This window comes from Sus scrofa, chromosome 7 (assembly GCF_054392235.1).
Source record: "Sus scrofa isolate SSC_HxYL_T2T_F1_AM1 chromosome 7, Sscrofa_HxYL_maternal_Yorkshire_Landrace_v2.0, whole genome shotgun sequence".
Lineage (NCBI taxonomy): Eukaryota > Metazoa > Chordata > Mammalia > Artiodactyla > Suidae > Sus > Sus scrofa.
The window spans coordinates 50226326-50250840 of NC_139389.1; the positions used below are offsets into that span (position 1 = coordinate 50226326).

At 44.1% G+C, this 24515-nt stretch overlaps 1 protein-coding gene across 18 annotated transcripts in view; it reads right to left on the reverse strand.

Annotated features, from left to right (window-relative positions):
• The window catches only part of ADGRF5 (adhesion G protein-coupled receptor F5), a 129456-nt gene that overhangs the window by 8056 nt on the left and 96885 nt on the right, over positions 1-24515 (reverse strand). For 9 of the 18 annotated variants that reach the window (XM_084968297.1, XM_084968298.1, XM_084968300.1 and 6 more), the window contains 8 exons: positions 24090-24293; positions 17921-18091; positions 15001-15120; positions 14639-14848; positions 11314-11526; positions 8110-8262; positions 4158-4366; positions 469-648 (listed from right to left, as the gene is read on the reverse strand). In XM_084968297.1, the coding sequence (XP_084824423.1) occupies positions 469-648; positions 4158-4366; positions 8110-8262; positions 11314-11526; positions 14639-14848; positions 15001-15120; positions 17921-18091; positions 24090-24293 (1460 nt within the window). The remainder of the gene's footprint in view (positions 1-468; positions 649-4157; positions 4367-8109; positions 8263-11313; positions 11527-14638; positions 14849-15000; positions 15121-17920; positions 18092-24089; positions 24294-24515) is intronic. The other 9 variants (XM_013978015.3, XM_084968306.1, XM_084968307.1 and 6 more) reach the window with 1 other exon arrangement.

Sequence of the window (24515 nt, forward strand, 5' to 3'; positions counted from 1 at the left end):
TTTTCTTCGCTGAACCTATGAGCCCTGGAATTAGTGGCATGGTGGTCCCCCACAGGACTTGTCCTAATTGCCTGACCCTGTAGATGTGACCTGCTTTGGAGAAAAGGTCTTTGTAGATGGAATGAAATTAAGACTGTCGAGAGAAAATCATCATACCTAGGTGGGCCCTACATCCAATGACAAGTATCTCCATAAGAGAAAGAAGAGGAGAAGACAAATGGAGAAGAGGAGGAAGTCAGTGAAGACAAGCTGGAGGATGGAAAGAGGCAGCCCCAAGCCAAAGAAGCTTGGAGCTACAAGAAGCTGAAAGAGACAGAGAAGGATCTCCCCGAGAGCCTTAGGAGAAAACATGGTGCCCGGACCCTTCCATTTCAGACCTCAGTGGAGAAGAGTTATGTTTCTTGACCCCAAGTCCTGAGGGATGAAAAGGTAAGACCCCCGACTCCTGCAAGGCTGAAACAAACTCACCATCATCATTTCTGAATTCACTTGGGTTGGAACGGTTGAGAGCAAGTCAAGGATGTTAATGATGGCTCCCAGGCTCCCCGGAAATGCGTAGACTTCAAGTTTCGCCTTGTCCGTGCTAATGGAAAGATTCTTTAGGTACGAAGGGAGCTTCTCATCCTGAGAGGGACTCTTGATCAAAGCCTAGGAAAACAAATGCCGACCCAAACAGTCAAACCAAAAAGTGGCCCATCAGCCCAGTCATCGCATCCTGCTGACCCATCCACGACAAACTCGCTCACATCTGTAGTTTCCTTTCTCTCTTTCCTTTTCTCCAAGATAACTTGCTTTTCTCTTACACTATGTGTGCACTTCAGGATGGAATATTACACAAGACTCACACACAGAAGGGGGGCAGCGAAGCAGATGTCAACCTGATGACTAGTTGGAAAAAAAAAAAACCCAGAAAGTAGATAGGATTGTTAGAGAACTAGATTAAAGTTGCATAGAATTGTCACTCAGTGGTCTGTATGAAAGCATGTTGGCCATTCTGCTCTTTCTTATAACTTACCTTGATGACTATTAGAATGGCTTTCCATCCCAAATCTCCTAGGACAGTTCTGGTGTGTATCTGAAGTCTCAGGGGAAGACTAATAGTGCCCTCTTTATTTTTTTTTTACTTTTCTTTCTTTCTTTTTTTTTTTTTTTTTTGCTTTTTAGGGCCACCCTATGGCATATGGAAGTTCCCAGGCTAAGGTTCGAATGGGAGCTACAGCTGCGACCTACTCCACAGCTCATGGCAATGCCAGATGCTAACCCCCCTGAGTGAAGCCAGGGATCAAACCCACATCCTCATGGTTCCTAGTCAGATTTGCTTCCAGTGCACCACAACAGGAACTCCCCCCTCTTTATTTTCAAAAAATGAAAAAAAAAAAGAAAAAAGTAATAATAAAAGGTAAAACAAAAAAAAATGAGACAAATGAACTTATATATAGAACAGAAGTACATCTGTAGGCATAGAAAACAAACTTACGTTACCAAAGGGGAAAAAGGGGATGGGATAAATTTGGAGTTTGGGGTTAACATGTACACACTGCTATAGTTTAAAATAGATAACCAACAGGGACCTACTGTGTAGCCCAGAAAACTATATGTAATATTTTGTAATAACCTATAAGGGAAAAGAATATGAAAAAGAATACATATATATGCATGTACATATGTGTAACTGAATCACTTAGCTGTACACCTGAGACTAACACAACATTGTAAATCAACTTCAATAAAGCAAAGCAAACAAAAAATGAGAAGTGTACTGACTTGGAGTTCCCTTGTGGCTCAGCGGGTTAAGGATCCAGCCTTGTCACTGCTATGGCTCAGGTCATGGCAGTGGCATGGATTCAATCTCTGGTCCAGGAACTTCCACATGCCTCGGGTGCAGAAAAAAAATGTCTTGGTTTTGATGATGAATTTCTTGGTCCCTCTATCTATAATGACCACTCTTGGGTTTTCCACCTATGTAACTCCTCATTATAATTAAAGAATGAACTTAAATTTGATCTTCTCCATAAAGAACTTTGAGGAATCTTCCACCCCAGAGGAATTTCTTTCTCTGAATTCATAAGCATTTGTTTTACTGAACAAAATGTACCTTTGTAACATCTCTACCAATGCCATCTAGCATTTTAATTTTAATGTATCTCCCATTAAATGGTAAGTTCTTTTTCTTTTTTTTTTTTTTTTTGTCTTTTTTTTTTTTTGCCATTTCTTGGACCGCTCCCGCGGCATATGGAGGTTCCCAGGCTAGGGGTCTAATCAGAGCTGTAGCTGCTGGCCGGCGCCAGAGCCATAGCAACTCCGGATCCAAGCTGTGTCTGCAACCTACCCCACAGTTCACTGCAACGCCGGATCCTTAACCCACTGAGCAAGGCCAGGGATCGAACCCGCAACCTCATGGTTCCTAGTCGGATTCGTTAACCACTGAGCCACGACGGGAACTCCCCAATGGTAAGTTCTGTAACAATGTGAACCATGTGTTATAGTTCTTTATAATCCTTCTGATATCCCACAATGCCTACCATAATATAAATCATTTCACTTTGCACATAGTAGGTGTTCAATAATATATGTTGAATGGATAAATCAAGTGGAGAATGATAGGTCAGTATGTCCCCTTTCCACTGAAAAGGTATGTAATATCTAGAATTGGGACCAGAACTCCAACACTGAATTCAAATTACAATTTTTATTTTCCCCAATGAGGATAATTTACATTCCCTATAGTTCAACTATCAAGGTCTAACTTTTGTGTGGTGTGTGTGTGTCTTTTAGGGCTGCACTCTCGGCATATAGAGGTTCCCAGACTAGGGGTCGAATTGCAACCACAGCGGCTGGCCTTCGCCACAGCCATAGCAACTCGGGATCTGAGCCATGTCTGCAACCTACACCACAGCTCAAGGCAATGCCAGATACTTAACCCACTAAGCAAGGCCAGGGATTGAGCCTTTGTCCTCAGGGATGCTAGTCAGATTCGTTTCCGCTGAGTCCGCTGAGGGAACTCCAGCTGCCAAGTTTTTCAAGCAGAACTTCCTGATTATCCTAGCCCAAATTTATATCCATATAACATGTATACTCTCTGTCCAATTAGAAATCTTGTTCTGATTTGACCTTTTTACCCTGACAGCACTTGTATTAATGCTTTACCATGGTCGCTCTTTTAATGAATTGGATTAAGAGAGGAGGAAGTATAGGAGAGAACTAGATAAAACACAAATCAATATCACCCCTTTCCTCAATTCTTCTTTCAAGAGAGAGGATTTGGAGCTGGTTGACATCATACCACCATTTGCTAAAATCCTACTGGTTTTGCCTCGTTTATTATAACCCATGGAATTTTAGGAGTCTCACACTCTCGGTAACTTAAGTATGAGAGGTAACATTTATTTATTTTGATGAAATGAAACATATTTCCCCTACCACATGGCAGTCACCTCTCTTCCAGGTCAGAGAGATTCCTCCTTCTATAACTATAGGTTACCTCTAAGGATTAAGGAAATCTTAGTGCTATGAAAGCATAAAACTGAACTTTTTTTTTTTCCCTCTAATGAACCTTTTTTTTTTTTGGCTTTAGGGGCACACCAGCGGCATACGGAAGTTCCCAGGCTAGGGGTCGAATGGGAGCTATAGTTGCTGGCCTACACCACAGCCATGGCAAGGCAGGATCCGAGCCCCATCTGCAACCTACACCACAGCTCACCGCCAAACCTGATGCTTGACCCACTGAGCAAGGCCAAGGATCAGACTCGTATCCTCATAGGTACTAGTCGGATTTGTTTCTGCTGCACCACAATGGGAACTCCTGATGAACCTAATTTTTTTATGTTGCTTCTCTTTCTGAAAAGATTAGCTTGATATACACATTCTTCTGCAGTTAGAGAGGATAACGCTGCTTCCATCCTGGAGAGAACGGAAACAGGGCACTAAGAGGTCAAGGTGAAGGCGTACAGCTGCTCTTAGAGCAGAACACGTATTTTGTTGCCTCCACAGCTGTAGTCAAGCCAAGCATTTCAAGAGATGCATCTTCTTTGGAAACAAAAGGAGTCTTGAGCCTAACATGAAACCATCCAAAGCCCACTTTTCTAAGTGCTGAGAAGTAGGAGAAATAGGAGAACCATCTCCCGTCCAGAGCTCAGAGTCAAAGGGGGAAGGCTCACCTCGGCCAGCTGGAGCAGAATGTTTATCGGAGCAGAGATACAGTCATTTCTCTTGACCTTCCACTGGGAGCCCACGCATCTGTATGTTACGGTCCCGCCAATGGGGCTCCCGGGGATTCTGCGGATGTTGGAGAACCGGCAAAGCTTCTGGATGACTTTCCCAGGCTCCCCGACACCTATGATAGGATCGTGGCATGTCATGTTCTCCTCTGCATTGGAAACATGGGGACAAAAGGAACAATTGATAAGCACTGAGGTCCTGCTGTATAGCACAGGCAGTTATATCTAGTCATTTGTGATGGAACATGATGGAAGATAATGTGAGCAAAAGAATACATAGGACTTCCCATTGTGGTTCAGCAGAAACAAATCTGACGGGTATCCATGAGGATGCAGGTTCAATCCCTGGCCTCGATCTGTGGGTTAAGGATCCAGTGTTGTGATCTATGGTGTAGGTCGCAGACGTGGCTCAGATGTGGCACTGCTGTGGCTGCGGTGTAGGCTGGTGGCTACAGCTCCGATTTGACCTCTAGCCTGGGAATTTCCATGTGCCATGCGTGCGGCCCTAAAAAGACAAAAAATTAAAAAAAAAAAGAATATATATGTGTGTGACTGGGTCACTTTGCCGTACAGTAGAAATTGACAGAATACTGTAAATCAACTATAAGGGAAAAAATAAAAATCATTAAAAAAATCAGAGCCTTAGATAAATCTCGTAATCTGTCCGGTGGGACTGAGGGTCCATCCATGGTTTCATTTTGTTTTGTTTTTTAGATCCAGATTGTATGGTAGAAATAAATACACTAAATGACTGAAGGGGGAAAAGGGACAATTAAAAAGAGGAGGAAAGCGTGGAAACAGGGTCAGGCTTAGGAAGAGTTTTGATTTTTGAACGCATCTTTCTCTTGACTTCCAGTGACCCTTTTGGAATGACCCAATTTTTTCCTTTGCCCCTGATTTTCCAAAGCCTCTCAGTGCTTTCTAAACAGATCTGATTCTAATCTGCATTGGCTCTTCTTAACAGAGTATATTTCCTCTCTGCCTCATTCCTTCCCCTCTTAGCCAGCAATCTTTCTGCTGCCTATCATGGCAAATAATGAGAGCTCCCTGGGCACTCATCCAGCTAAAAGATGTGCAGGCAACTGGGAGTCTTAGGGACATCATGGCTTATTCCAAGGGATTCTCAAAGTTAGAAACACCAGAGGTGCTTGGCCAGTACCAACATCTGGACTCTCTCCAGCCCAAGTGAATCAGAACCTCTCGGGCTGGAATTCAGGCATGCTTCCCTGGTGATGCCAGGGCACAGCCAAGGTTGAGAAACATCACCTAAATCCAAAGATCTAATTAGTTGTAGGAATTCTAGGCACCCCTGTGACCTGAATATTCTGGAGAATATTTGTAATCATTTCTTCTTTCTGGTTTCCCTTTAGGATGGCTTTCTGTCACCTCTACTCAAGACCAGGCTTGAGGAGTTCCCGTCGTGGCTCAGTGGTTAACGAATCCGACTAGGAACCATGAGGTTGAGGGTTCGATCCCTGGCCTTGCTCAGTGGGTTAAGGATCCGGCGTTGTCTCGAGCTGTGGTATAGGTTGCAGACTCAGCTTGGATCTCTCGTTGCTGTGGTTCTGGTGTAGCCCAGTGGCTATAGCTCTGATTCAATCCTAGCCTGGGAACCTCCATATGCTGTGGGAGCGGCCCTAGAAATGGCAAAAAGACAAAAACAAACAAACAAACAAACAAAAAAAAAAAACAAAAAAAAAACCCAAAAACCAGACTTGAATGGGAAAATGGCCTCTGTTGCAGAGTCTCTGGTCCCTGGGAGATCCTGAGTCTCTGATGAGAAGAACACCCCCGACATCCACTTTTTTGCTTTTTTTGTCTTTTGTCTTTTTATGGCTGCACGCATGGCTTATGGAGGTTCCCAGGCTTGGGGTCTAATTGGAGCTGTAACTGCCGGCCTACACCACAGCCGCAGTAATGCCAAGTCCGAGCCACGTCTTCGACCTACACCACAGCTCATGGCAATGCCGGATCCTTACCCACCGAGCGAGGCCAGGGGTCAAACCGCAATCTCATGGTTCCTAGTGGGATTCGTTTCTGCTGCACCACGACAGGAACTCCTATTCCCTTCTCTGTCCCCCCCACCCCACCACCCACTTTTAAATTTAGCATCAATTGAGTTCTGAGCCATTGGATAAAATCTCAAAATACCTAAGTAATGTTCTATTAGAAAAGAGAAGAGCAATCAGATTCGGTGTAAAGAAAGCCGTGAAGGGAGTTCCCGTCGTGGCTCAGTGGTTAACAAATCTGACTAGGAACCATGAGGTTTTGCGTTCGATCCCTGGCCTCACTCAGTGGGTTAAGGATCCATTGTTGTGTGAGGTGTGGTGTAGGTCACAGACCCAGCTTGGATCCCGGCTACAGCTCCCATTACACCCCTAGCCTGAGACCCTCCATATGCCGCGGGTGCGGCCCTAGAAAAAAAAAAAAAGACAAAAAAAAAAGAAAGCGGTAAAGAACAAAAGTAAGTCAACAAAACATGTCGACACCCTGAACTAAGATGGGGGGACAGTGGAGAAGTGACTTTGGCTGCCCCCTGGAAGAGGCATTTGTGGTGGGATCAAGGGACAGTGACTCAGAGATGGAGAACTCTAAATGCTTCTGACTTTGGCGTCTAGGGCTCAAACACCAGCATTTGTGAGAAGGACGACAGATCTCTCAGTTAACTCAAACAAGCTTGCTAACAGAGCCAGGCATCCCTCAGATGTCATTGGTTCTATTACAGAGAAGATTTTGAGGGGGAGGGGCTTGCTGGTGATGGGAGCCCAGGCCCACATTTATCCACTTGCCTCTCCGCTGCTATGAGGAGCAATCCTCAGCATGGGTTATCGCAGAGATGGCTCCACAAGTCACACCTTGAAAAGGGTATATGGGGCTTGGGAGTACCCACTGTGGCACAGTGGTAATGAATTTGACTAGTAACCACGAGGATGCAGGTTTGATCCCTGGCCTCCCTCAGTGGGTTGGGGATCCAGTGTTGCTGGGAACTGTGGTGTAAGTCAAAGATGCGGCTCAGATCCCACACTGCTGGGGCTGCTGCAGCTTCAATTCAACCCCTAGCCTGGGAACTTCCATATGCCTCAGGTGCAGCCCTAAAAAGCAAGGGGAAAAAAAAGTATATGGGTGGATACTGGCTCAGTGATGACACTGGATGGGAAAGAGTTTCTGATGCTTAGCCCTGTCTCAGGGAACCAGTGCCCGCGGGGGCCCCCTTTCTTTGCTGAAATCTTGAAGTGGTCTCAGCCCCATACAAACACTGCCCACTTTAAACTGCCCAGGATCGGCTGATCTATGGCTTCATCTGCAGGGCAGGTTTTTTTTTTTTTTTTTTTGTCTTTTTGCTATTTCTTCGGCTGCTCTTGCGGCATATGGAGGTTCCCAGGCTAGGGGTCTAATTGGAGCTGTAGCCACCGGCCTACGCCAGAGCCACAGCAACACGGGATCCGAGCCGCGTCTGCAACCTACACCACAGCTCACGGCAACGCCGGATCGTTAACCCACTGAGCAAGGGCAGGGACCGAACCTGCAACCTTATGGTTCCTAGTCGGATTCGTTAACCACTGCACCACGACGGGAACTCCTGCAGGACAGTTTTGATCCTGTTCTCCTCACCTGTCACTAACAGAGTTCATCCCCCGGCCACCCACGCCATCTCTAGTTTAGAACTTACCATGTTGTGTCTGATAACATTGATTTTATCATATTTTTCTCTTCCTTAGGCTTGAGGCCTAAGGGAACGTAACATTTCTACTCCAACCCTCATGTTTAGCTCAAGGCTTGACACATGAGGGTGATTAACATAGATCTATTGACGGATGAATGAAGGAGCGAGTGAATAAATGAAAGCTCGCTTATGACTATGACATTGAAAAACAATTCCCAGTGCTCTCACCAGGGACCAGCTTCAGCTTCATAGGTGGGCTCCGGACTGAAGTGTTAGCGGCATTGATAAAGTGACAGAACACGTCCACGTTTTCTGGACAGGAAACTGAGTTCGCCTTGAAATTGTGTCTGTAGCACACTTGCTTCCCAATAACTTCTTTCACTAAGATAAAAGGAGGGAAAGAAGGAAATCCCAAGGTGAGTAGTCAAAGCACACATTTTTGTGAAGAGGATCCAGTGTGGATAAACGTGTCCAAACTCTTTCCAGGAATATGCCACATCTATCTTTTTATTTTCATTATTGAGCTCATACTTCATTAGTTTCCCTAATCAGACCCATGCAGACAAGACCTTAGCTGGTTAATACAGTGCATTAGTCCTGTACAAATGGAACAAATTATGGCCTAAAAATTTGTTTCTGAACTGATACAGCTGTTCATTTCTGTACAGTGGCAACCCAACCCAACAACTGAGATACTTTTTCTAAAGTTGACAGCACAGCTGAAGTTGCCAAAGATTCAAATTTTATACATATATATGTACATAGATGTATTTCTTTCTTTATGTAAAAATGTGGTTTATAAAAAGCCTCTAGCCTAGAAGTAGGTAAGTCCACCTTTGCATGTGCGCTGGCCAAAACCTTACCTCCTCCATTCATAGCTTGAAATTCGTGCCCACAGAGATTTGGGCAATCAGAATACGTTCCCAGGATCTGACTAGTATCCATGAGGATGCAGGTTCAATCCCTGGCTTCACTTAGTGGGTTAAAAATCTGGCATTGCCCTGAGCTGTGGTATAGGTCACAGATGCGGCTTGCATCTGGCATTGATGTGGCTATGGTGTAGGCCGGCAGTTACAGCTCCAATTCGACCCCTAGCCTGGGAACTTCCATATGACGTGGGTGCAGCCCTACAAAAAACAAACAAACAAAAAAAAAACCCCACAAAAAACAAATGCGTTCCCAGCATCCCTCTACCTATCTAAATCCCATCATGCTCTGTGCATTTTTCCTATCCTGCTTTCGTCCCATTGGTTTAGAGGTCACCTCTTTACAGGTCTGTCTCCATCATCAGACCCTGAGGTCTCAGAGAAAAGGTTCCTGGTCTTATTTATCTTTGCATCTCCTAGAGCCTAACTCAGTACTTGGCACATGGCAAGCAGTGAACAGTTGTGTGTTGAACACAAAATGTTGAAACGCTTCATGTTTCAGTACCCAGACTGATTCCACAACCCCCTACTGGGCAGCCTTCTCTAAATTGTCCACTCTTGACTGGATCCCCACTTTTCTGAATTTCCCTTGTTCTTTGGATCTCTAGCACTTATTTTGAATATTTAATGTCATATGCATTGTCTTTTATGACACACACCCTTCTAGATATTACTCTCTATACCCCACTTCTTGCCTTTGCATTGCCTGTTATGGTGTTTTGTGTTAAGCAGGAGGTCCCCACGCATAGTTCTCAGAAGTATGAATGAGTTTATCCATCCCTCGTGAAGGTGTCCATGGGTTAAGATTTGGGGCTGTGGAGTTCCCACTGTAGCTCCGTGGTTATGGACCTGATATTGTCTCCGTAAGGAATGCAGATTCGATCCTTGGCCTCGCTCAGTGGGTTAAGGATCCATCATTGCTGCAAGCTGCAGTGTAGGTCACAGATGGGGCTTGGATCTGGTGTTGCTGTGGCTGTGCCAATTTGATCCCAGCCCCAGAAACATCCATGTGTCGCAGGAGCGGCCATAAAAAAATATAAATAAGTAAATATTTGGGGTTGTAAGGTCGATATGTGGTCGACCTTAATGGGTAGGAGTCCAGAGGGATGTGGATGGAGGGTACAGTCCACATTCCACAGGACTGGAGCTTTTCGGCCAGGTGCCATTGGGTGGTACCAAAGGTCCACCTTTTCTTTCTTCTCTCTCTTTTTTTCAGGGCCACATCTGTGGCATATGGAAGTTCCCAGGCTAGGGACTGAATCAGAGCTGCAGCTGTTAGCCTATATCAGAGCTACAGCAACGCAGGATCCAAGCTGCCTCTGTGACCTACACCACAGCTCAACGCAACGCCCGATCCTTAACCCACTGAGCAAGGCCAGGGATTGAACCCGCATCCTCATGGTTCCTAGTCGGATTCATTTCCACTGAGCCACATGGAAACTCCCCAAAGATCCACTTTTAATAACTCCTCCGCTTAGAGTTCCTGGATCATATAAGTAGTATAAATTCAAGTCCCAAACCTGAGTGAGGGTAGGACAGTCTCTTAATTCTCAGAGGAAATGTATGCCCACCCAGCAATGAGGCCAAGTTCTTAGCTCTGGCAGGTGAATTTTGTTTTTCTACATGACTCTTTTACTGAGCGTGCCATCCTTTGAGGGTCCTGACGTGCTGGTGGGGGGTGGGGTGCCTTTTCTTTCAACACACATCAGAGCCCTAAAATTCCGGATTCTGAAAGTTCCCATCATGGCTCACTGGAAATAAATCTGACTAGCATCCATGAGGACGCAGGTTCGATCCCTGGCCTCACTCCATGGGTTAAGGATCCAGCATTGCCATGAGCTGTGGTGTAGGTGGCAGACGTGGCTCAGATCTGGTATACCCATGGCTGTGGTATAGACCAGCGACTACAGCTCCGATTAGACCCCTGGCCTGGGAACCTCCATATGCTATGGGTGCGGCCCTAAAAAGACAAAAAAAAAAAAAAATCCAGATTCCGGGTTTCTAATACTGGCAGATGTCCTCACAGGAACCCCAGCATTAGCGAAGGCATTATCTCTATTTTTCTTTTCTCCTATGTTTTTGCTCTGTGGTTATTTCTCTTACTTTCTTGCCTGCTCAACTGTGCTATTTTTATAGCATATTTTTGTAAAAGGATTTTTGTGCTGCTTTTATAGCATATTGACTTGTAGTGTGGAAGGAGGGACCAACAGAATATCTAATCAACTTCGGTGAGCGCGTGGAAGGCCGTGATGGTATCTTCATAGGTTTCAGCTGCTCTCACTGAAAACAACAGGCTCCACCCTCAGAGACTCTTGAGATTTTTGTCACAAGCCAATGAGCCACTGGGCACATGGCAAAAGAGACAACACTAAAGCCTCGTGGGCTTTGCTCTGTTGCATTCTGTCTTTGATGCAATTCTTACATCACTAGACCCTTTAAGAGCAAATTCCTAGACTGCATATATATGAAATCATATGTCCTAGCCACTCAGCAGCTGGCATCTTACCGGCAGGAAAGGACAGGGACCCCGTCTGGAAAATGACCTTGTAGTCTTCGTTCTCCTCGATGCAGCACTTGATGTGATGGGAGCTGGTGCACGGAATTGCAGCTTCCAAAGGGTCAACCATGATGTCAGGCTCTAGGGGCAGCGGGTGGACGGTGACATCTTTGGCCATGACACTGTATGAATTTTTATATCGGAATATGCAGTGATAGGTTCCTGAGCAGGAGGAAGCCACAATGAAATGGAACAAAGTCATTGCTCCAAAAAGGCACTAGCTGGGAATGTAAAGACAAGGCTTGAGTTCCCATTGTGGCTCAGTAGTAACGAGCCCGACTAGTATCCATGAGGATGCTGGTTCGATCCCTGGCATCACTCAGTGGGTTAAGGAGCTAAGGATCCGGTATTGCCGTGAGCTGTGGTGTAGGTCACAGGCGCAGCTTGGATCCCATGTAGCTGTGGCTGTGGCATAGGCCACCAGCTGTAGCTCTGATTTGACTCATAGCCTGGGAACTTCCATATGCCACAGATGTGGCCCTAAAAAGACTCTTTTTTAGAAAAATGCTTGGTTTTCCTTGCAAGAAAAAAAAAAAAAGAGAGATAGAGAGAGGGCACACACAACACCCCTTCCTGAATCCTGGATGATAAAATTCTCCATCAACCCCCTTCCTGGGCTCTCTATGCATTTGAAGAATGAATCCATCACCACTGAAATAAATTCTTACTTTCCAATAAAATGAAGTGGCTTATCCAAAGTCATATAGCCTGTTGGGGATGGAACTGAATTTCAAATCAGGTTCCCAATACCTTCTCCAAGGGTGGGGGAAATGGGCATTTTGGAATGAGCTGTGGAATTCTTTGAAAAAACTTATCAGTGAGATGGAGATGGAGCACTGTGGTCCTGGGATGGCCCCTCCTTTCATCTCTAAGGGAGTGGGTGCCTCTGGTTCCGGACAATCATGGCCCCACTAGGGAGTGGGGGCGGGAGGAGGGAGAAGGGAGAGGTGGGTTGTGAGTTCCTGGAAGAGCTTGACCTGTGGACTGTGGGATCAGACCTCTGACTCTTATCTAGAAAGGTCTAAAGATGAGAGCCCGCTGACCCTGCAGGAGGGAACAGAGAAGCCTGCAGCAGGAACAGCCTGCACGCCCAGTGCTCAGTGAAGCAGAGGACCAGGGATAGTGCTGGGGTTGAGCTCCATGGAAGGAAACTTTCCCATTGGACTTCATGCCAGAGCCCATCAGAGAACGAGCCCCCTTTGGACCAGCTGCCATGAGGAGGGTGGGAAGACCTTACAGCATCTACAGTTAATTATGACTCTCCTAGGTTCCTTACATTCCATCTCTGAGCCCCTAGAGGAGTCAGAGCAGCCTCTAGCCAGAGGGAAAACATGCACAAGGACAGGGAGGAAATGCCTTCTGATTCCCATTGGGAAGGATGAGAAATTTGCATTGAATTCGAAATAAAAACATAGTTGATTTCCATGAGAATAGATGATTTTTAGCATCTGAGTCTGGGACTGCTTAATAGTTCAGTGTGACCTATTGACCTAACTTGGCTCCTCCTAGATTATTGCCTGATAGGAAGAGAGAGAAATTGGGCAGAGCAGGTGTGAGCTCAGCCTGGGAGGAAAATACCCCCGTTTCCTGATTGTATCCCAGTCCAGCCAAAGGATAAAGAGTTATTTATCCAATGTTGCCTAGGCCTTCTGTGAAAAAATCAAGATGACCTGGATCTCACAGGATCTGGACTGATTAAGCTTCTAATTAATGAAAAGCTTCAGCAAAGAGTAGTTAAGAGTTGGTCTCTGGAGCCAGACAGGCTCCGTTTCACCCCGGCTCTGCCATTTACCAGATGTATAACCTCAGGTAATTCACTTAACCTCTGTGGGCCTCAGCTTCCTCATCTGGAAAATGGAGATAATAATGGCACACTTTTCTAGGTTTATGGTTTTAAATTCATGAATACCCTTAAATTCTTACCACCATGTCTACACACAGCAACAGCTCAAGAAATGTCAGCTATTATGGAAGCAATTCTATTGAATTCTCTCTGCTATTAAAAATCTGCATTTCCTAGAGTTCCCGTAGTGGCTCAGTGGTTAACAAATCTGACTAGGAACCACGAGGTTGCGGGTTCGATCCCTGGCCTTGCTCAGTGGGTTAAAGATCTGGCATTGCCGTGAGTTGTGGTGTAGGTCAAAGATGCAGCTCAGATCCTGAGTTGCTGTGGCTGTGGTGTAGGCCGGCAACTACAGCTCCGATTTGACCCCTAGCCTGGGAACCTCCATTTGCCACGGGAGCAGCCCTAGAATAGGCAAAAAGCAAAAAAAAAAAAAAAAAAAAAAAAAAAATTGAATTTCCAAACTAAACAATGTCTAGGGATTAAACAAAATTATCTTTCCCCCTTTGGAACCAGGCATATAAAACCTCTATGTAGAATTTTTATACCTTGGTTGGGTGAAACACTTCCAAGAATCTGGTGAAAATACTTTAAAAAACAACCCTCTTAGGGGTTTAGGATTAATAGATACACACTGCTATATATAAAAGAGATAAACAGCAAGGACTTACTGTATAGTGCAGGGAACCTTAATGCACCTGTAACCTTAATAACCTGTAATGAGATGTAAACTATTGTATTTGGAGTGGATAAGCAATGAGGTCCTGCTGTATAGCACAGAGAACTATATCTAGTCACTTGGGATGGAACATGATGGAGGGTAATGTGAGAAAAAGAATGTGTATATGTGTGTGTGTATGTGTGTGTGTGTGTGTGTGTGTGATATATATACACATATATGTGGCTGGGTCACTGCTGTACAGCAGAAATTGACAGAACAATGTAAATCAACTATAACAGAAAAAAAATGAAAGCCTACAAAAAAATTAAACCAAAAAAAGTAACCTATAATGGGAAAGAATCTGAAAAAGAATATATACGTGTGTGCATATATACACATACAGATCTCTGAGTCACTGTGTAGTACGATTGAAACTAACACAATGTTGTAAATTAACTATGATAAAGAAACAAAAACAATCCTCTTAATAGCAAGATCATAGGCTCTAGGCTCAGAGAGACTCGCTCTAATCTTGGGTCTACAATTTAAGTCATGGAAGCCCAAGCATATTTATTATCCTCTCTGAACCTCACTTTTCGCATCTGTAAAATAGGAACGATGACCTCGTCCCCCAAGGGGCTCTTGCACTAAGTGTGATCACACGTGTGGTGTGGGGTGGCTGCTATGGGCGTGGTCCAGGGCAGACCCTCTGTGGAGGGTCATGGCTATGGTGCGTTTTCTGGGGTCCAGGGTGTCTGGCTTTCACTCACCGTTCCACTCCCTGGTCGAGGTCTGGACAGTCAGCACCGACTCCGCTCTGTTAGGATACCTCCTCGTGGTATAAAACCTCTTGTATATTCTAATTCCAGCAGAAGTGTTCCAGTACATCTCATCATAGTTACTCACATCACTGATGCATTTTATAGAAAAGTTTTGTCCCTCAGAAACAGAAATTGGGTCCGGGGTTATTGTTAGTTTGGCTAAAAGAATGCAAACAAAACAGACAAAAGAAAATCGACAACAAGTACAGTGTTTAGTCTTTCTGGTGACATCAGCACTTGAGTGAAATTTCAGATAGAGACAGAAAGCCTGGGCTGTCCTGACTCTACTTGGGTCAACACAGGACTGGTACCTTGCTGCTCCGGGGCTTTACTTGTTTCTAGGCTGTTCCTGGTGGTGCTCTGAACTGTACTCATTTCCATCACATGCCTTGGGAGCTGGTTCACCTCCCCTTTGTGGCTGGAATTATCTCCTAATGATCAGCAGGGCAAAAGGTTGCAAACTTAGGGTGTTAACTTAACCCGAGCATCCCTCCAACCTCCTCCATGACACTACCTCAAGGGGGATTCAATGGCTCTTATAACCACTCCATCCTCTACTCTTTAAAAACACCTTTTGAAAAGTCTACAAATAACGAATACTGGAGAGGGTGTGGAGAAAATTCCCATTGTTGGTGGGAATGTAAATTGGTACAATCGCTATGGAAAAAGTATAGAGGTTCCTCAAAAAACAAAAAAATAGAGTTGCCATATCATCCAGCAATCTCACTCCTGAACATATATCCAAACAAAACTAAAATTCAAAAAAACACATGCACCCCTATGTTCATAGCAGCACTATTCACAATAGCCAAGATGTGGAAGCAACCTAAATATCCATCTACCAATGAATGGATAAAGAAGATGTGGGGTGTGTGTGTGTGTGTGTGTGTGTGTGTGTGTGAGAGAGAGAGAGAGAAAGAGAGAGAGAGATGGAATACTACTCAGCCATAAAAAAGAACAAAATAATCCAATCTGCAGCAACATGGATAGACTTAGATATTATCATATTAGGTGAAGTAAGTCAGAAACAGAAAAACAAATACCATATCACTTATATTTATGAAATAGACACAGACTTATAGACAGAGAAAACAGACTTGTGGTTGCCAGGGAGGAAGGGGATGGGGGAGAGATGGATTGGGACTTTGGGATTAGCAGATTCAAACAATTTTATATGAGATGGATAAACAACAAGGTCCTACTGTATAGCACAGGGAACTATATTCACATCCCTGTGATAAACCACGATGGACAAGAATATAAAAAGAATGTATATATATGCATAACTGAATCACTTTGCTATACAGCAGAAATTAACACAACATTGTAAATCAATTATTTTTCAATAAAGTAAATTTTGAAAAATTCACCATGTGTTCACAAAGAAAAAAAAAAAACCTTTAAAAAGGTAATATATAACACTGTATTTTAATTCCTTTCTTTCCGTATCTTTTCTCCATAAAAATGTGAGCCCTTTAAGAGCAAGACCCTCTTGGAGTTCCTGCTGTAGTATAGTGGGTTAAGAATCCAATTGCAGTGGATTTGTTCACTGAAGAGGCATGGGTGTGATCCCCTGCCTGGCCTGGCACAGTGGGTTAAAGGATCTGGCATTGCCGCAGCTGCAGTACAGGTTGCAACTGTGGCTCAGATTCAATCCCTGGCCCAGGAACTTCCACCTGACATGGGTTTGGGCATAAAATATGTTAAAAAAAAAAAGTGCAAGACCCACTCACATGTGTCTTTGAATCCCCACCATTAGCACCAAGGCTGGTACATAGTCAGTGCTTACTAAACAGAAGAGTGGATTCTGGAATTACATGTTAAGAAGAAGGGTTGTGGAGTTTACTTCCCAAATAATTATACTTGGGCTAGGAAGTAGAGGCATTCTAACCACAAGTCTCTCTATTTACTCCTATTTTTGAGAACTTCCTCATTAGGTTCATGAGTAATTAGTCACTGAAACCCTTAACATGACTCTTACAAATATAAAAGCTTCTATGAAGATTCTACTGGTTTTGCCTCTGGTTCTATCTTTCTATTCCTCTTTAGCATAGATGACATTTCAAAAGGCCATTTACTTCTGTCTTCTCTATGTGAACAATGTCATGCCTTGAGCCCATGATGCAGGCCTCTTTTCCAATCAATGTAAAATCCTATTTTTAGTCATAAACAAGGGAAATCAGGTCTTTCTATAGTTGGCATTCAAATGCTCAGCTGCAGCCCCAAAGTCACACAGCAGGGATTCATGTCTCCCCCTCACACGCCCTCACTGTAGGGATCTTGAAAATAAGATCCAAACTACTAGACCAATGGTTTTCAGCAAAGGCTAAGCGTGTCCCTAAGACAGCCAAGAGCCCACAGAATCGATACAACTCACTGGGTTAAAACTTGCAGTATAAAACTGCTCTCACTCTAGAAAACTGCAAATAACCTCAAAGACCCTGAACTTTTCTATGGCAATAATGTTTCTGATAAACTCAATCTTGATTTTTGTAGAAATGTTAAGTCATGATAGTAGAAAATGAGAACAAGAGTAACAAGTATGTGTATCTCGGCCCTTTCTCCAAATTGTTCAGAAGGGGGAACTGATGATTTTTCTAAATAGTTTGTTCTTGTATGGTGGGTGGAAAAACAAGTTTTTCTGCCTCATTGTTGTAGATAGGGGTAAAGTTGTAATGCTTTATGAGGAGAAGAAATGATACTTTTAAAAGGCCTAGAATTAATTGAACTATTAAAAAAAACCTTTACAACTACAAAACAACCACAAAACTCTAGACTCAAAGTTTTCTGCAGAATTCTCTCTGGAAAAGGTGAAATGGGAAAGAAGAGATGATAGAGAGGGTGAAGGGTGTTGGGGAGTAGGCAGGCTATTGAAACTCAACAGAGGGAGAAGAGGATTATGGGAGGAGAAAACGGGAAATTAGGTGGCATTGTCCTCATGCAGTGGCTAATCTAAGTGTGAAATTCCACTTCCTGTCCACTTTCTGCCTTGCCAGTATAATACAGGTTGTTTCTTCCTTGCCACCAAGGTTACTACTCTGACACTTCCTGATTTTTAAAGACTTCATCTGACTTTAAATGGCAGAGATGGAAATCCCATTTTGTGATTTACCGCAACCACACCCTCATTACCAGGGAAGTCCCTGCTTTACTGCTCATGGATATTCCCAGCTGATTGGCAGCCCTTGGTTAGAGGTGCAAGGTGAAGAATTCTAGTGAAAGGGTCCTTACCCACAGAGATGAATGTCACTTTTATGTCCTTACTGCCTCTGGCTCCGTGGGCGCTGAAGAACTCACACGTGTAGGCCACTGTCGTTCCAGACGACCCACTTGGACACTGAGTTCCATCAGCCATGAGGGTGTATCTGCTACAACCAGATTCTGTATCTGTTTCAGAGATTCCTGTAATGACATAAGACATTCTTTTACTGTCATCATTGGCTGACTCTCTGACTTGGTAGCAAAGAAGCCAAATCAGTGGAAAAGTTATTATTTACATTCAATTTCTGCTCTTTGAATGGAGAGGTAGGATGGGGTAGTGGTTAGCTCTGCCGCTTTAGGATCCAGGTGGCCTGGCTGCAAATTCCCAGCTCTACTACTTACCTGCAGGGAGTTACTGAGAAAGTCACTAAACCATTCTGGACCTGTTTTTCTAGATGTAAAATAGGCATAAATAATAACAGCTACCACCCAGGATTGTAGTCAGATAAAAGGAACTAATAAATGTAAACACTTAGGATAGTACCTGGCTGGTTTTTCTCCCCAGACCCTGAAACGGTTTCTCAGAACACCAAACAGATTTGCATCTTCACCCACTTTGATTAAATTACCTGCTAGCTCATAGGCTCAAGTGCCCCATTCAGCTCTAAGGCTCAGCCTTCCAATTATTTTTGGAAAACCCACTTCTGACCCATCACAAAGACCTTCAGTGATGGTTATTAGAGTGTGAAGAATAAAAAAAAAAAAAAAGAAAGAAAGAAAAAAAGAAAAAGAGAAGCCATGTGTTTGGACATGATTTCCACTGGAAGGAAAAAAGAGGTCAGATTATTTAGATTATTGTTAATGTTGAAGGGAGGAACAAACAAGGCCTGGACCTCTGAGTGTCATCTCATTTGAGACTTGTTTTTATCACTTGTTCCCTCTTCTTAATATACGTTTTAGTCCAAGCTCATGCTTTCTCAGGTTGCCAGGAGTTTACCCTTCAAAATAGCAGCTGCTCCTCCCTCTCTTCCTGTCCATTCCCAAGGTGCTGGGCCCTCCAAGCCACCCTCACGTCTTGCCTGTGGCTCTGTCACCCCCTCTCAGTCCATTTTTTCCCCTTCGGTTCCTTCACTCCCTCTCCTCCAACCTTGCCTTCTGCCATGTCCTCTTAAGGCACTCCTCAAACATCTTCCGAAAATTAAAGAAAGAAAAACAAACCTCTGATTAACATAACTGCATCTTTTTCAGCCTTGGCTGAATAATCACCAATATTGATGTGTAAACTACTTGGATGGATAAGGCAGCAGGTTTTCTCCCCAGTCCCAGAAATGGTGGCTCAGAACATCAAAGTGCTTTCCATCTTCCCTCACTCTGATTAAACTCCCTCCTAGCTCATAGGCACACGTATCCATTCAGCTCCAAACCTCACCCTTCCAATTATTTTTGGAAAACTCACTTCCTCCAATTCCTGCAGGACCGCACGCCATCCTTTCTCTCTCCTCTCCCTTGACTGCAGAGCAATGGAAGGGACCGAATGTGGCCAGTACATTTGGGCTCCACTGGCTGGGGTAGAGGCAGTAGGCAGGTACAAGTTTGCTGCCCAAAGTTAAATAATATCCAGTGAAGATTTCCCAGGAGTTCCTGTTGTGGCTCAGTTGTAACAAACCTGACTAGTACCCATGAGGATGCAGGTTTGATCCCCGGCCTCTCTCAGTGGGTTAAGGGTTCGGCATTGCTGTGAGCTGTGGTGGAGGTCACAGATGCATCTCGGATCCCGTGTTACTGTGTCTATGGTGTAAGCTGGCAGCTGCAGCTCTGAGTTGACCCCTAGCCTGGGCATGTCCATATGCCACAGGTGCGGCCATAAAAAAGAAAAAGACAAAAATGGTTTCCTAGGACACTGAGAATACATGGTTTTTAAAACTACCATCATTATCAGAAAGCAGTTCTTGTGGTAGATTCAAGGCAGTCAACTCTGTTTTAAATGTTGACATTTCTCATCGCTCTCTTTTTCTCTCCTCTCAAAACTCTTACAAAATGGGTACCATTGTTACTATTTAAAAGACGGAAAGTCTACAGGTCAAGGAGGTGATGCAGCTTGGTCTGCAGTAGGAGGAGGGCAAAGCTGGGAGGACAGCTCTTCAGGACTAGATTGTACTAGAAAGCACAGGTTGTAAGGCCAATTTTTTCAGAGCAGAAGACTGAGGTCAAGTTCTTTCTTTTTCCTTTTCCTTTCCTAAGTCCAATTTTGTGTGCTTTCCTACAAGTAGAGAAATCACGGTTTAACTAATTAATTAATTATTTTTTTTTGTCTTTTCTAGGGCCGCACCCGCAGCACATGGAGGTTCCCAGGCTAGGGGTCGAATCGGAACTGTAGCCGCCAGCCTATGCCAGAGCCACAGCAATGCAGGATCCAAGCCGCGTCTGTCACCTACACCAGAGCTCACGGCAACGCCAGATCCTTAACCCACCGAGCGAGGCCAGGGATCGAACCTGCAACCTCATGGTTCCTAGTTGGATTCATTAACCACTGCGCCACAACGGGAACTCTGAGAAATCACTGTTTAAAATCGGGTTTGTTGGAGCACAAATGCTGTTGCTTTTAAATCCCCCCAAGTGGTCAATATGTTCCTGCACAAGCAAAGCTAGTACTAGTTACAGGCAAACTAGGAGCTGCACTAATAACTATTAGTATCTCTGTTATGACTACTCCTAGTATAGTATTAACACTGTTACTCTGCTACCATTACCATTTATATCATCAGCCCACGCCTTAGAAAGACATCCTTATTCAAGAAAGATCACTTCTTAAAGCTAGAAATTCTGTTATTGATTGCTGATTACTTCCTTGCTTATTCCTTGCTTTGAAAATACAAAGCAACCATTTCTGAGAAGCTCCAGATGCTTTGGGGTGAATTATTTCACTGGATTGCTTTCTGCTGACCTGGAAAAATGGGTGCTAAAAGAATTGGTGGAGAGTTCCCCGGTGGTCTGGTGGTTAAGGATTTGGTGTTGTCACCGCTATGGTGTGCCAAAGGTTTGATCCCTGGCCTAGAACTTTTACAGGCCATGGGCACAGCCAAAAAAAAAAAAAGATTGGGACTCCATTTGTAACTTAAATATATTAAAGGCATACTTGTCAAAATTGAACAAAGTTGATTAAATGCAATCTAAAGGAGAAACACTATCTATGAAAAAAACACTGGGTAGAGAACTTCGAAAATAACAAAATAACTTCTGTTTTTATATTCCAGAAATGTCATCATTAGAGTTCCCATCATGGTTCAGCAATTAACGAATCTGACTAGCATCCATGAGGACGCAGGTTCGATCCCTGGCCTTGCTCAGTGGGTTAAGGATCTGGTGTTGCCATGAGCTGTGGTGCAGGTGGAAGATGCGGCTCAGATCTGGCATTGCTGTGGCTGTGGCATAGGCCGGCAGCTGCAGCTCCGATTGGACCCCTAGCCTGGGAACCTCCATATGCTATGGGTACAGCCCTAAAAAGCCAAACAAACAAACAAACAAACAAAAAACCAGAAATAATATACTGTAAATCTCAATTCAGGACCTCTGTTTCAAAAAAACAAACAAACAAAAAAAATTGGTGGAATTGGGAAAAAGACTGCTGCAGAGAGGGAGGAGGGCAGGTTGCCGGCTGAGAGTCCAAATTCATCAGCGAACCAACCGTGGGGGTCCCCAGGTGGCGAGCCCTGTGGCAGGAAGTCCTCTGTTCTGCCCTGGGTTCAGCCCGCCGGGGGCATTAGGAATGTCTGAAGAAGGAGTGGCCACCAAGGGGTCCCTGAGCATCTATACCTCGGACTTCTTGGCTCCTTTGCCAGAGGGCAAGGCATTTCACCTCTCAGAGTTGAAAGCTCCCGAGTCGGTACCATGGGAACTCTGCAAGGTCCTTCTCCCATCTGGCAGTTCCTCCAGGACGCCTACACCTCCTCTTCCTTAAAAATCAGGGACGCGACTAAATGGGCCATATGTCAACAGGTTCCACAGTGACCAGATGCTCTTCCCATCCTCCGGAGTACTTTAAAGTGCTTTGCAAACTAGACATGCTCAGAAAACGTGGCATCTAAATGGATCCTTATTGTATTTTTTTTAATGATTTAATAGTGTCTGATAGTAACAGCTTTGTAAAATTTAAAGCTCCACCACACTGATGTATTTCATAGGTAAAGCTACATTTGGCTGTAATGATTTTTAACTTTAAAGACGAGCACATAATGCTGTCATTTTTTAAGGGAAGGGATGGTTACGCGAGCTTTCTAGGCAGAAAATATTCTTCTGTTTGGTATAAACTCTGCCGAATCAGTTCACTCCAATGCTGGCTCACCAGGCTTGTGTGATACAGTTTGGCCAAGAAAAAGCCTGTGAGATAAGGTGAGTCCCAGGTCTTTTCTTTTCCTATAGTGACAACTTTGGATAAATCATTTAATTTGAAAGTCAGTTTCCTTATTTGAAAATTGGAGACAAAAAAAAAAAAAATGCCAGCTTCAAATCTGCGGTCAAGTTTAAATGTGATTAAAAGTGATAACATATATTTTTCAGAATTGGTTGATCATAAACTATTATACCAAAAGGTCACCATTGCTATTTTAATTTATATTATTATTATTTTGTCTTTTTTGGGCTGCACCATGGCTGCACCCACAGCATATGGAGGTTCCCAGATTAGGGGTCGAATCAGAGCTGTAGCCACAGGCCTATGCCACAGCCACAGCAATGCCAGATCTGAGCTGCATCTGCGACCCACAGCTCATGGCTATGCTGGATCCTTAACCCACTGATGGAGGCCAGGGATCGAACCTGCATCCTCAGGGATACTAGCCAGATTCATTTCCACTGAGCCACAAATGGAACTCCTTAATTTATTATTATTATTATCATTCATTAGTATAAACTTCAAGTGAGGTCTCAGATCTGCAACTGAAACTGACAGGATCAGGAATTGACATTAAATGGTTGAGAGACAAATAGGTTGACAAAGAAAGATATGAGACCACAGGTGCAGAGTTAGATAATATAGGAGGAAGCATGCCTTTCTCTACAAAGGCAGAGAAGTGGGAAGGACCGACACCAATAGGAGAGACACAGAAATGAGACACAGACCCCCCACACCCCACGCCAAGTCAGACCAAAATTCCAGGGAGTTCCCATTGTGGCTCAGCAGTAACCAACCCAACTAGTATCCATGAGGATGCACATTTGATCCCTGGTCTCGCTCAGTAGGTTAAGGATCCAGCATTGCTGTGAGCTGCAGTGTAGGTCACAGACGCAGCTTGGATCCCTCACTGCTCCCGTGTAGGCCAGCAGCTGTAGCTCCGATTTGACCCGTAGCCTGGGAACTTCCCTATGCTGCAGGTGTGGCCATAAAAACCAAAAGAAAGAAAAAGAGAGGGAGAAAGAAAGGAAAGAAGGAAAGAAAGAAAGGAAAGAAAGGAAAGAAAGAAAAGAAAGAAAGAAAGAAAGAAAGAAAGAAAGAAAGAAAGAAAGAAAGAAAGAAAGAAAGAAAGAAAGGAAGAAAGAAAGAGAAAGAAAAAGAGAAAGACAGACAGACAAAACAAAGCTAATAACCTCATGGTTGGCTCTTTGCTGAAGAGGGAAAGGGAGGTGGGACAAGCTTTTCTGTAGGGAAGACACCATGGACCTATGTCATCCTGTTGCTCCCTCTGGGGTCTTCTCTGCAAGGATCTTATCTATAACCTGAGCATGGTACCCGAATATATGTATTTTGGGAATTTTGTTCTAGACTGGCTAAGCTGGAACCAGCATCAAACCTACTACTTTTTTTATTTTTTTAATTTATTGTATTTCATTTTTTTCTTTTTACGGCTGTACCTGCCGATACAGAAGATCCCAGGCTATGGTTGAAATCGGAGCCGGTCTATACCCCAGCCACAGCAACTGGGGATCTGAGCTGCATCTGCAACCTACAGATGTGCTTGCGACAACATGGGGTCCTTAACCCACTGAGGGAGGCCAGGGATCAAACCCTCATCCTCATGGACGCTATGCTAGGTCTTTAACCCGCTGAGCTGCAACAGGCTCCAAACCTACTACTTTTTCACAGTCTGAAGTCTGGAAACAGAACAAAACAAAACAGTCACGTGACATTCACTCGTTTACCCACCACATCTCCCATTTTGACTTGGCCAAGAGGCAAAAGACTATTCGCAGAAGAGCAGCTCACCTGGAATGCTTATACTCCCCTCTTGCTTCCATTCAATTTTACTCCAATTCGCGGTAATCTCACTGCAGCAGTTCAGAAACACGGGATTGTTGTCGCACATCACCTTCATGTTTTCTTGTGCCAAAATCCGGATGGGTGTAACAACTACTTTTTTTGTGGACCAATATGCAAAAACATCTATTGTCAGTCTGCAGATATAGTCACCTGCAGGGAATACACAAAAGCATTCAGGATTACTCCGTACGGCCGTTTCCTTAGAAAAATGAAACCCTTGTCCCATCGGTCATGAGGATACTTCATGAAAATTCTCCTTTTTTTTTTTTTTTTTTTTTTTTTTTTTTGTCTTTTTAGGGCTGCACCTGTGGCATATGGAGGTTTCCAGGCTAGGGGTCCAATCGGAGCTGTAGCCACCGACCTCCACCACAG